The 13,918-nt window shown below is 36.4% G+C and overlaps 1 protein-coding gene across 1 annotated transcript; it reads left to right on the top strand.

The window, feature by feature from the left end:
- The first annotated feature begins 109 nt into the window (after positions 1-109).
- tbxtb (T-box transcription factor Tb) lies at positions 110-6,943 on the top strand. The gene is made up of 8 exons (XM_055170613.2): positions 110-1,387; positions 1,897-2,161; positions 2,358-2,492; positions 2,591-2,652; positions 3,131-3,192; positions 3,364-3,540; positions 4,118-4,247; positions 5,886-6,943. The coding sequence occupies exons 1-8, from the start codon at positions 1,182-1,184 to the stop codon at positions 6,154-6,156; spliced, it is 1,308 nt and encodes a 435-aa protein (XP_055026588.2). The 5' UTR covers positions 110-1,181; the 3' UTR covers positions 6,157-6,943.
- The last annotated feature ends 6,975 nt before the right edge of the window (positions 6,944-13,918 follow it).

Raw genomic sequence — 13,918 nt, 5'->3', positions numbered from 1 at the left:
TTTCAAAATACACAAAAATGGCCAAATATATTGGTGAAAAAATATTTTTTTTTTGTAAATGTATTTCAAAATATATTTAGATGATTTTTTGTATATTTTGAAATGTCATGGTGGGGCAATCCTTTCAAATATGTAGCCTACATTGTAGCAGTCACAAATGTATTTTACCAAATCTTGTACCAATTCTTCCCCTAGACAATATTATTTTGTTAAAGGAAATGGAATATTAAAGTATAAAGTAGGCTATGTTTAGTGTTTGTGTTTTCTGCGTCACATGTTTTGTTATCTTATTACATTTAGATAAAGTTAGCATAAGTGCTTAAACTAGTGTTTATTTTTTTTAAATGAATTGTAGTTTAATATGTCTCTGTCTCATAAACTTCGTTTATAACTTTAAAGAGACGTTCATATAAAGTCACAAATGTTCCTGTACCGGAAGTTTTGTCGCCACGATGACGTTTTTTTCACGCTATTACATGAATGCTGCCATTGTACTGAACGCGTCGAGTCGATGGCGTTTCCTCCGGTTTGTCACCTCTGAAGAAAGACTCCCACGAGCTTTAAACTCATAAACATCTGTAACATTCATCGTCTCAACACCTCAGTCAGGCTCAGGCGCTTTACATTAGCACTTCAACACTTTACATTTTATTTGTGTTAAAAAAATAACCTATCTGTCAATGTGAATCTCTGAAGAGATTCTTAAAACTGATCAAATAAATGTTATTATATTTATATAGGTTATTTTTCAGCTGGTAACATTTAGCTACACAAATTTACCATGAATTCGTTTTGAGAAATTAATAAAAGTTTCAAATTTCAAATATAGGAATTATTTCAATCATACATTTTAAACAGACTTTGTAAACTCTATTTTATTTTTAACGAGAAGAAAATTCTAGATATTTATTTGATTTTATATTTGCAGTTTCATATGTAAGCGATCTCTCGACCAATAATGGGCCAGACGGTGCGCATCAAAAGCCAAATCAACCAATCAGGCGCTTCTCGGGCAAAGCTTGGAGATAGTTTTTAACAGGGTAGTATTTAATTAGATGGATGTGAGCCCTCACAGCACTTCAACCTCTACTGGACCGCCTGAGTGCGAGATATTGTGAAGGTTCTCGCAGAAGCGCACACGATTTGGATAGTTTTCCTCTGAAGCCAATTGGATACTCGGCATGGCTTCTGGTGCCAGTGACTGTACAGAGAAAAGTATGCAGTATCGGGTGGATCATTTATTGAGTGCGGTAGAGAACGAGCTACAGGCTGGCAGCGAGAAGGGGGATCCGACAGAAAGGGACTTGAAAGTCAGTTTGGATGAAAATGAACTTTGGCAAAAGTTCAAAGAATTGACGAATGAAATGATAGTGACCAAGAATGGCAGGTATTTTTCAGCCTATACAAAAAGGCCTACTTCTTTTGCATATTTTTGAGTTTGTTTGATTTTTGTCACTTTTTGTCAAACTGTGAAATTACACTGTAAAAGGTGAATATGTTCATTTAATATTTCTACTTGATTAATAACTTTATATGCTAACGAATGTAAGACAATATTGGTCAAATTTAATATTAAATAATAGGCTATTTATGGCCCAGTCTGTACAAATCCAGGTAAAGTCTTTCATTACAGTTTTTTTTTTTACATAAAATCATCCTACATAATATACAGAACATTCTGTGTAAATATATATATTTTATAATGTCTTTAAAACTGAGTAGTGTCATTGCAAAGATTTAAAAATTATTTATTGATGCTCCAAATGTCATTGTTCGATTATAAGACTTTAAGAAAAGGTCACATATTATTATTTATTATTCACTACTATAAGAGAGAAAGTTAAAAGAAGCATTGTTTTGCTGTTAATATTGTTCTTCTTTGTATTCATGATTCAGGCGCATGTTTCCTGTGTTAAAAGTGAATGTATCGGGTCTGGATCCAAACGCAATGTACTCATTTTTACTGGATTTCGTGGCAGCAGATAATCACAGGTGGAAGTATGTGAACGGTGAATGGGTTCCGGGTGGCAAACCCGAGCCACAAGCCCCGAGCTGCGTCTACATCCATCCGGACTCGCCAAACTTCGGTGCGCATTGGATGAAAGCGTCAGTTTCATTTAGCAAAGTCAAACTCACCAATAAACTGAACGGAGGAGGTCAGGTGCGTGCTGTGAGCAATTTAAATCTGTCATTAAACAGTATCATTTATAGCTTACTGCGTGCGTAATTTAGAAAAAAATCTAGTTTTCTGTGCATACAGTATAGGCCTACTTGAAAATATTTACCAAAAGTAGCCTAAATACTTAAAAAAAACTATTTTGATGTTTTTTTTTTTAAAGTGTATTTTTCTTTAATAGATTATGCTGAATTCACTACACAAGTATGAGCCGCGCATTCATATAGTGCGCGTCGGTGGGCCGCAGAGAATGATCACCACACACTCTTTCCCCGAGACGCACTTTATAGCTGTTACTGCCTACCAGAATGAAGAGGTAAACCGTCTTCCTAGTCTTAATCTTTCACACTGCTAGTTAAAACGTATAAATAATACCATTGCATTCTGTTTGACACCTTAATTTTGCCGCTTCAGATTACTGCACTTAAAATTAAATACAATCCATTCGCCAAGGCTTTCCTGGATACCAAAGAAAGGTATGGTCACATTTATTAGTAAAATGTTTAAAATAAACCTGTTTTATGAATAAACAGAGAATGGGGCTTGTTATCACACATTTTAATTAAATTAATATTTATTAGTTTTGTTTTCAAAAGTTTGTTTGTCACAATGGGAAGTATAATTGCATTAAGCATATTATATTATTCTAGCCTCACTATAAAAAATTCTTGGTTGTTTCAACCCATGGTTGGGTATAATATGTGCAAACCCAACCATTGGGTTTATATATGCTTGTTTAACCCAAAAGGCTGTGTGACATTTTCTTGATTTATTTAAAGCAATGGTTGGATTTGCCAGCAAAATATAATCAGTAAAACAATTATAAAACAAAAACAACAGGTCTAATTTAGTTTTAATAATCAAAGTAATTAAATATTTGGAGTTTTTGAATAGCAAGCACGGCTAAAAGTGTATATGATAAGTTTGCATAAGTGTATCTTTTTTGTTTTTCAGAAGTGATCATAAGGAAATAATAGAAGATATCACTGAAAGTCAACAGTCTGGATACTCTCAAAGTAAGAGCAAAATGTACCTACTAATTTATTCTTTAATCGTCAATGTGAATAATTTTGATATGTTTTCTTAAAGGTTTATTATATATGTTGTACCGTTGTGTACTATAGTCAGGTCTTACAGTTATGTGCTGCAGGAATTTCTCATGACTCCTCTTCCTCATGTTTGTTTAGTAAGTAGCTGGTTTTTACCAGCGGCAGGGTCTCTTTGCCCTTCTGCAAACCCTCACACACAGTTTGGCAGCCCGCTGTCTCTATCCTCATCACATGGCTGTGAACGTTACTCCTCTTTAAGAAGTCACCGGTCTAACCCATACCCCAACCCGTACACCCACCGGACAGCCTCTCCCAGTAAGTACACTCAACAATCATGTATGCATTAAAAAACACATTTTCATTGCAAAGAGTACCTCACTTTCATGTCAGTGCAATCCTGTATCACTTTCAACTTCATCCCCAAAAGCTTTAAAATCTTGTGTTTGTCCATATTTAAATATACTGTACAGTACAAAATATTTAATCAAATAATAATGGATAAAACTTGTGACTCTGACCAAAATGAACACTTGAAGGAACAATAATTACAACAGTTTAATACATTTATATATAAAAACATTTTATTTTCTATAGATGAAAAATCTTACATGTTTAAAACAACCAGGCTTAATGACAACATTTTAAATTTTGGGGTAAACCATCTGTTTTTTGAGCACCTAAGCAAGTGCTGCTGATCGTAAAGTGTCCAGCATTCCAACAGGTCATGTTGTGTTTGCGCTCACGCTCATAAACGGTCGAGTTTTAGTGGTGGAGAGCTCACCCACATTTTCAGACTTAGGGGAGAAAATGATTGCTGTTAATAAAGCAGCCATTGAACATAAAAATGTTGAAAAAGGCACCTGATGAACCTGCGACTATCTTTGTTTTCCAGCTGGTTACTCTGAAAACTCTGCCTGTTTGTCCATGTTACCGTCTCATGATAACTGGTCCAGTCTCCAGATGTCATCTCACTCCAGTGTACTCCCGATGGGCCACAGCTCGCCCCCAAACTCTAACTCCAGGTCAGCTTTTTCTACCAGTAAATTGTAGTTTTGGTGCCAGACTTTTTTATTTTAAAGTAAACTTGTGGCTATATTTTAAATTAAGTAACATGATCTGTATAGTCACGAAAAAATTTATGAATATTTTCATGTCCATGGCACGAAATTCATTTTTTTCCTTGCCTTGAGCATGAATGTCTTTTTCATGTCACAACAAATTACTTTAAACAGTTTTTCGTGTCTGTGGGACGACTTTATTTTTCGTGTAATTTTATGTATTGTTTTCTTATTTTTTCCCCCTATTTTTAAATCATTGTTGTTTGGGGTTAGATTTGGGGTTTGGATTAGGATTTTCTTTTATGTATTAATTTCTACATGTTTTTTCTTCCGCTTTTAAAACTATTCTTGCCTGGAGTAGGGGTTTGGGTTAGGATGTCTAAAAATGTAACAGAAAGTGATTCTAACCCCAACTGCAAGCAACAATGGTTAAAAAAAAACAAATAAGAAAACAATAAATAAATGAAATGAAAAAGAATGCCGTGCAACGGACACGAAAAACTATTTATAGAAATTAGTGCGAGTGACATGAAAAAGACATTCGTGCTCAAGGCACGAAAAAAGCTGAATTTCGTGCCATGGACACAAGTAAATAATTAAAAAGTATTTATGCATAGTGCGGCCTCCTTCTTATCTTATTTATTTAAATCATTTAGGCCAGCACTCTTAAAGTTTAATTTCGGACCCATTGAGTGAAGCCTGCTCTTATCTTCAATCACAAATAAATTAATACAATTTTCGTGACTATAACACGACTTTTTGTGAGATCACTCTGAATAAAAAATATACAATATGATTTTCCTACTTTCTTTTTCAGTTTCTTAAAATTTCCATATAGGACAAAAATATCTAATTTGATTTCTTTTTTGGCTAAATGGTTTAGGCAGTAATAAGACTTAATGGAGATCAGTTTGGGACACTTATGATACATTTTACCCCTGAGAAAAAGACCTCGTGTAACTCCAAGGCTTGGTTTCACAGACAAGGATTAGTAAAAGACGTTAATGGTGTGTATCTTCAGACAAAACAATGGCACTGGCATATTTTAGGATCTGTCAGTGCAACTTATTTTTAGTTGAGACAGCTCAAACATGTGTTTTAGTCACTGATCTATATAAATGACTGCATTGTGCATGAAACGCAAACATATCAGCGAGAAGTGAAGCCATCGCAGAGTTCGAGCGGCCATTTTGGTATTCCCAACCGGCAGAGTGCGTCAATTGACTTACATTCAAAATCATGATCTAAATTCACCCGGTTGCAGCGTATCAGTCAAACAAGATCTAGGGTTGCACAATATATCGCATGCAATTTTCACGCGTATTTCGTCAGTAAAGCCGGTGTCTTGATTAGTAATAAATTGCCATCAGCTGCTTTCAGATGGAGCGGCATTTACTACACAATGCCTTAGTTCACTGACAAGAGGGGAAATATCGCATTCATAATCGCGGATAAATCGCCTGCGTTTATGAATGCAATACTGCCTTGCTTTTCTGAAACAAAGCAAATGTTAATAAAATAAAAGCCTCCTGAGTTAATTCATTTATTTAAAGGTGCTGTAAAACACTGAAAGCTTACTTTTGTTGTATACTCTATTCACAGTCAGTACACCAGTGTGTGGTCCGTGGGGAACTCACCCTTGACCCCAGTGTCTCAGTCTGGAGGGATGAGCAGCAGTCTGGGCTCTCAGTTCCTCCGTGGCTCTGTCAGTCATTACAGCAGCCTGGCTCACTCTGTTACAGCGCCCTCTTCTGGATCTCCTTTATATGACTCCACATCTGTGCCTGATGTGCATGAGACGTCTCCATATGACAGTTCTGGCCATGTGCGCATTCCTACAGCCTGGACCCCAGTCACAACACCCTCCTTATAGTCAGCTGACCCAATGGACTTAAATGAAAGCTTTGAACAGCTGAATTATCGTTACAAGTTCATACAAAGACCCTAATATATGACGAAAGCTGGATTTTGTGTTTTTTCCAGTGCATTGCATATAAACTCAGTCTATTTAGCCCTTAACTAAAATCCCAAAATCATTCTGTCAAGGATTGAATGATTTTGTGATGGTTCCGGTTATATTCATGAGTACTTTAGCCAAAAACAGAAGCCATATTGTCTTTTCACATATGTTAGTCATCATTTGAATGGATGATGCTCTTGTACATAAAGGTTATTTATAGTTTATCTTTAAAAATGGTACGTAAGTGCAATTGTGCAGACAATCATTTGTAAAATGTGTAAATTGTAATATTTTTCGTTTGTTTTTTTGACCTCAGGATTTCAACGATGCATCAGTATCATGTGTTTTAATATAGCCACATATCATTTTATTTCACTTCAAATCAGAAAAAAATCACACACTAAAAAATGTTGGGTTCTTTTCATCCAAGCATTGGGTCAAAAAGGGATGAACCCAACTGGTTTGGACATAATTTAACCTATGCTGGGTTGTTTTAATGCATTTTTGGGGCAAATGTACACATTTTCTGGGTTAATTTAACCCAGTGGTTAGGTTTGTCCCTTTCTGACACAACGTTGGCTTGAAAATAACCCAGTATCAGAGTATATGACACTGTTGAATCACAAAGATAATAAACATAACACAGTTTTATGAATGACTAAATAAATGTCTTTTTCTTAAACAACATCCATTGCCCATGTTATGTCTGTTACGAAATATTATAAGGTATACATTTTCCTTGAAAAAAGTTTTAATGTGTATATCTCACTCATGAAAATGCGGTCAACTAACTGTAGACAGATTAAATTACGCTTAGGCAGTGCTGTAAAGTAATGGTAAGTCTTTTTCTTATTTACTGGATAGTGTCCCACTTAGAAAACATGTTAGCTGACTTTCTAAAACGCAGTTTTACAAATATTGATAATATTGTCTTTATTCACTAAGACAATATTTTCAATATTTGTAAAACTGCGTTTTAGAAAGTCAGCTGCCATCAAATAACCTGTAGTACAGGGTGTCTCTTAGTTGGGACAATAAAATCCCCAAACCAGTGAAAAGATTCCAACATTGATTCGTTTAAAAATGTATTTTTTGGTACTAAATGATATGAAGCATATTTCCCAGTTATTTGTGATGGGATTTACAATTTCTTCAGGCCATGGACTCTTTTAGATAGAGATAAAGCAGGAACTGTGTTGCATTTAAAGGGTGTTGCATTTAAGCATTTAATATGAAATATAACTATCATATTAACATCTCATGCTTCATGATGTACAGAGTCATGTACATGTTCAGTAGTACATTTAAATTTTATTTTAATAGAGAAAAATGTATTAAAACATTTGGCTAAGGCATGAGTAGACCCAAGTGAAACTGCTGGGATATTTCACCAAGAAATGAACATTCTGTCATCATTTAATCATCCGCATGTTGTTTGAGTAAACATGTATGAGTTTCTTTATTCTGCTGAATGGAAAAGACAATATTTGGATAAATTACGGAAACCACAGAGTGGACTGTGTCCACTGACTTCCGTAGTAGGAAAAAATACTATGGAAGTTAATTGGTACTATCAACTTGTGGTTTCCATCATTTATCAAAATATTGTCTTTTGCATTCAGCAGAATAAAGAAACTCATACATGTTTACTCAAACAGCATGCGGATGATTAAATGATGACAGAATGTTCATTTTTGGGTGAAATATCCCTTTAATGTGAGCTAGACAATCTTCAGTCATCCACTAGAGGGGGCAATCTAACTAGTTTCCTGTATATAAAATGCAAAGGTTTTAACATTCAAGTCAATTTTAAGTTTTGATGTGTGATAAGTTAACATAACCTATAAAACAAGTTGATTGTTTAACTTAATTTGTTAAGTTAATGTATAACAAAAAAATATATGTTGCTTTGACAAAAATGTTGCATTTTTTATAAGCAGGTGACCCATTATATGCCTTTAGTTATACAATTACAGCAGACTTGGCATGTGTGATCGAGTATGAGTTAAAGAGTAACTAAAATCAAAGAATAAAGAATAATATTATTGATACTTCCCTACTTTAAACACAAATCTAACATGATGTCATTTTTGGCCATTTCAAGACACCGCTTTCTAAAATACCATCTATTAATGATTCATAAGTTTGTGTTTTCCCCTCATGTGTTCTTTTTGTCACCACAAATGTTTTTGTTTATATTCTTTATCATATTTAGTATGCGTGCTGATTAGTGCAACCTTTGGAAACGCATGGACGTATTGACTGATTTTTTTTACTATGTGAGGAGAAATAAACATTCAGTTTACAGTACTGGCATTGTGATTGGTTAAGATATTCAATTTGCTTTTATTTAAAATGAAAAAAAAAATCATGTTACAAGTAGGCCTATTTAAAAATGAGCACCATAGTGTGTAAGTGTTTCCAAAAAAATCTGATTGTATGAACTGTGTGTGTGCAGATTTTGCAGTAAAAACTCAAAGTTTATAGTTTGCAACGAAACACACATTTTACTTAATCAAAAAAGAGTGTTTGCCTGGTTATGCAAAGAAATGAGATCAAAACACAAATCCTTACTTTTGCACACAGAGTTAAGATGACTTTTCTAGAGAGGAAGAAACTGTAGCTCATATTCTCTAAACTCTGGACACACAATTACTAAACATGCATTCAACAAATAAAACATCACACATCTCTTGCAAAAGCAAACATTTAATTCAAAACTATAAAAAAAAATGTGTTTTTGCATAGTATTTCTACAAAGAACCATCATGCATGCCAAACTACATACAGACACTGTTTAAGAAATCTACTACTTGTTTCTTTGTATGTTCAGTGTGCAATGAACTTTTACATATCACAGAATAAAGTGCATGTCCAGTATATATTTTCCATATAAACAGAAGTGCTGAAATTCTTAAAACATTGTATTTTCCTTGTATTTGACTTTGGGAACAATATCAGACCAAATCAATACCTCTGAAAGTACTAAATAGGCACAAAAATGGCATTTGATAAATATGGTGAAGCAGTGTACAATACAAGTGCTGGGGGAAACATTAAAGCATTAGTCCATTTTCTTAAAAGAAAAATCCAGATAATTTACTCACCACCATGTCATCCAAAATGTTGATGTCTTTCTTTGTTCAGTCGAGAAGAAATTTGAGGAAAACATTGCAGGATTTTTCTCATTTTAATGTACTTTAATAGAGCCCAACACTTAATACTTAACTCAACACTTAACAGTTTTTTTCAACGGAGTTTCAAAGGACTCTAAACGATCCCAAACGAGGCATAAGGGTCTTATCTAGCAAAACTATTGTCATTTTTGACAATAAAAATAACAAATATACAATTTTAAAGCACCACTTCATGTAGATCCGGTCGTGATGCGCCAGCTGACCCCACACAATACGTCATGACGTCAAGAGGTCACAGAGGACGAACGCGAAACTCCACCCCAGTGTTTACAAGTGTGGTGAAAGAGGACCGTTCCTATGTTGTTGTATGTCTACTGATACTAGTTAATGTCTTTGTGTCAGTTTATTGTTTAAAATGGTCCGCAAATGTGCGTTTTATACATGTAACACGTGACCTCCCTACGTCACTACGCATTTACGTTAGGTCGCGGTGGACCGGACCTAGATGAAAAGTTGTGGTTTAAAAGTGCATATTTTTTGTTTTTCTTGTCAGAAATGACGGTCGTTTCGCTGGATGGGACCCTTATGCCTCGTTTGGGATCGTTTGTAGTCCTTTGGAACTCCGTTGAAGAAACTGTTGAGTGTTGAGTTGGGTATTAAATCTTGGGCTCTATTAAAGTCCATCAAAACGAGAAAAATCCTGCAATGTTCTCCTCAAAAAACATAATTTCTTCTCGACTGAACAAAGAAAGACATCAACATTTTGGACGACATGGTGGTGAGTAAATTATCTGGATTTTTCTTTTAAGAAAATTGACTATTCCTTTAACACTTAAGAGAGTGACATTAATAATGTAAAATCTCACATGGTCATATAAGAACTCAATCACACAGTTAGGGTGGATCCACCTGTGAGCAAGAGACGAGAGAGAGCAAGAAAAATGAATTACTGCGAACAAATAAACATAAAATTAACCGAAATTTGTGTTGCATTTACAATCCAGTAAAATTAGGATGTGCTCTGTCTATTGTGATCAGTGTTTTTGTTGTGTTTTCTGTTGGAGCACATGGTTCATGGTCATGGTTTACCATGTGCTGTTTGGTCCTGTGTTTTATGTTGGAAACACATGGCCTCTGAAAATCTCCTGAGTCTTCATCCCAACCCCTTGTTTCCTAATTAATTATCCCATTATTAGTTTATTCCATTAACCTGCCTTCCCTGGTTACCCTCCTCAGTTCCTCTCCAGTTTAATGCCCTTGTGTTTGCTCTTATGTGCTTGACCAGAATTCCTTCACCACTATATCAACCAAGGCCTCATCTAACAGGCAATCTAACAGTGAAACCTACGGAGAGAAGGTGGACGAAACAGCAAAGCAAAGAAAAATGAAACAGAAATAAGATATCTATACAACAACACGTTAAACAAGTGTTTGCAGTTATATCACATGAGCAAACATTTCACCTAACCAACCTGTTTCTTGACGTAAATGTGGGCGCCGTCATCTTTAAGCTTTCCTGTTTATGACTTCCGGTGAGCCACTAAAGCTAATGGTAGTCTATTGCAAAGGACACAAGTGTGCCATTTTAACTGGCTGTTTAATGTTTATTATGAAATCCAGGAAGACCAACATAATTTGTGCAGTTAGGGGTTATCATAATAGCTGATACAAACGCAGTAAATCTCTACAAAACTTTTGTTTTAACCATCCATGCACAATAACTGAATGTGTATGTGGCGCACATGCACTCATGATCTGTATTTACAAATCCATCCAGTAAAACCTTTCATAGAAACTGACAGTAAACAATAAATACAACTAGATGAGGTTAAAGTTTGTGAACAAACTTTATGTTGGCTTGAGAAAGCCTAGTCTGAGAGTAATAGATGGAGCTGCAGTTGGGGCAGTTAAGTTAGTTGGGGCAGATGGGTTAGTTGGGACAGAATTGGGCAGTTGGGGCAGAATGGGGCATTTGTGGCAGATGGGGGATTTAGGGTAGTTGGGGCATTTGGGGTAGAATTGGATAATTGGGGCAGACGGGGCACTTGGGGCAGATGGGGCATTTAGAGCAGTTGGGGCAGAATGGGGCGGATGAGGCAGTTGGGGCATTTGAGGCATTTAGGGCAATTTGGGCAGAATGGGGCATTTAGGGCAGATGGGGCATTTAGGGCAGATGGGGCATTTAGGGCAGATGGGGCATTTAGGGCAGAATGGGGCAGATGAGGCAGTTGGGGCATTTGAGGCATTTAGGGCAGTTTGGGCAGAATAGGGCAGATGGGGCATTTAGGGCAGATGGGGCATTTAGGGCAGTTGGGGCATTTAGGGCAGTTGGGGCATTTGGGGCAGAATGAGGCAGATGAGGCAGTTGGGGCATTTAGGGCAGTTGGGGCATTTAGGGCAGTTGGGGCATTTAGGGCAGAATGGGGCAGATGGGGCATTTAGGGCAGATGGGGCATTTAGGGCAGTTGGGGCAGAATGGGGCAGTTGGGCAGAATTGGGTAGTTGGGGCAGACGGGGCATTTGGGGCAGATGGGGCATTTAGGGCAGTTGGGGCAGAATTGGGTGTTTGGGGCAGATGGGGCATTTAGGGTAGTTGGGGCATTTGGGGCAGATGGGGCATTTAGGGCAGATGAGGCATTTGGAGCATAATTGGCCAGTTGGGGCAAATGGGGCAAAATGGGGCGGTTAGGTTATTTGAGGCATTTGGGGCAGAATGGGGCAGATGGGGCATTTAGGGCAGTTGGGACATTTATGTGTGTGTTTGTGTGAGTATGATTGGGTGTGTAATATTGTGTTTGTGTGTGTAATTTTGTGGTTGTGTGTCTGTGTGTGTGTGTGGTTGTGTGTGGTTGTGTGGTTGTGTGTGTGTGTGTGTGTGTGTGTGTGTGTGTGTGTGTGCGTGTGTGAGTCTGTGTTTTTGTGGACGTATGTTATATATAATTTTGTGTTTGTGTGTGTAATTGTGTGTCTGTGTGTAGTTGTGTGTGGTTTTGTGTCTGTGTCTGTGTGTGATTGTGATTGTGTGTGTGTGTGTGTGTGTGTGTGTGTGTGTGTGTGTGTGTGTGTGTGTGTGTGTGTGTTTGTGTGTGTGTTTGTGTGTGTGTGTGTGCATGTCTGTGTTTTTGTGACAGTATGTTATATATAATTTTGTGTTTGTGTGTGTAATTGTGTGTCTGTGTGTAGTTGTGTGTCTGTGTGTGGTTGTGTGTCTGTGTGTGATTGTGTGTGTGTGTGTGTGTATGTATGTGTGCATGTCTGTTTTTGTGACAGTTTGTTATATATAATTTTGTGTTTGTGTGTGTAATTGTGTGTCTGTGTGTAGTTGTGTGTCTGTGTGTAGTTGTGTGTGATTGTGTGTCTGTGTGGTTGTGTGTGTGTGTGTGTGTGTGTGTGTGTAGTTTTGTTTGTCTGTGCTATTGAGTGAGTTTTGTGAGACAGAGATAGACTGAGAGAGGTTGAGAGATGATGTAATGTATTTGTATGAGTGAGAGTTGACAGTTAGAATTTGAAAATAAACACTCAGCCTAAACATTCTATGAATGTAAGTCTATGGGACTTTTTTGGGATGTTTGATCGGACGGTTTAGGAGAACCGTAAGTCCGATCCCTTAGAAAAGATATAGCACACCTCCTCAGATCAGACTGAAGGTCTGTGCAAAGTTTGGTGGCTGTAGCTTAAAAGCTCTAGGAGGAGTTAGAGTTAGAAATTTTGGTCTCAGAAGAAAAAGAATAATAATAATAATAATAATAATAATAATAAGTTTAAGTGCAACAACAGTATGTTGGCTTTCTCAAGCCAACATAATAATTGTTTAAAAACAACTAATATTATGATGGTAAAAATATGCTGATTTAGCTAATTTATTTATTCTGCTACTATAAATTATTACAAAAATGCCATTACAGTACCGAAAATATACAACATAATCTGCTAGTTAATGTTTATAATAGATTGTAATGTGTTTGCGCATACTTTTGTTATGTTTTAAATGAAAAAGCAAATACTTTAAAAAGTAAGCTAATAATTTCATAAGCTCATGTCCACCTAGTGCATAAAAAGTGATGCAATAATATAAAACAAAAACAGTACTCAATACATGGAGTAGTTTATTATGTTTATTATGTTTTTTTTAAATAACTTACAATGTGTTGAATGATACTGCTGACTGTGTCGGACCGCATGAAGCTCGACGTGTCACCATAAACAAGTCCATTAAAAATTGCCATTTAAAAAAAACTCACACCAGAGGGACAGCTGTGAGATTTTCAACCTGATCTCACAAAGTTCCGTGGGATAGTCGCTGAATTTTTTGCGCATTTTCCGTGTCATTCCCACGGATCTCCGCATTTTTACCGTGGCCCTGCTACGGACTGTCTTTTTCCGTGGCATTCTCACGGATTGGTTACTCAACTGCTTTTTCCTCTTTTCAAACCATTTTCGCTTCGGTTTAGGGTTAGATTTGGTGTTATGTCACTTTAACTATTGGTTTATACTATTTTTTCTGATATATTTTTTTATATTTTCTAAACTTTAAAGGA

The sequence above is a fragment of the Misgurnus anguillicaudatus genome, chromosome 11 (genome assembly GCF_027580225.2).
Source record: "Misgurnus anguillicaudatus chromosome 11, ASM2758022v2, whole genome shotgun sequence".
In the NCBI taxonomy this organism is placed as follows: Eukaryota; Metazoa; Chordata; class Actinopteri; order Cypriniformes; family Cobitidae; genus Misgurnus; species Misgurnus anguillicaudatus.
The sequence above is the reverse complement of the archived record's forward strand: the minus strand, read 5'-3'. Positions and strand labels throughout refer to the sequence as shown.

What these genes read in the sequence shown, in the direction of transcription:
- tbxtb (XM_055170613.2), top strand. Translation starts at nt 1,182, where the DNA reads ATGGCTTCTGGTGCCAGTGACTGTACAGAGAAAAGTATGCAGTATCGG. An exon ending in AACTGAACGGAGGAGGTCAG is followed by an intron (nt 2,162 to 2,357) that starts GTGCGTGCTGTG and finishes TTTCTTTAATAG; the next exon opens with ATTATGCTGAATTCACTACA. An exon ending in ACAGTCTGGATACTCTCAAA is followed by an intron (nt 3,193 to 3,363) that starts GTAAGAGCAAAA and finishes ATGTTTGTTTAG; the next exon opens with TAAGTAGCTGGTTTTTACCA.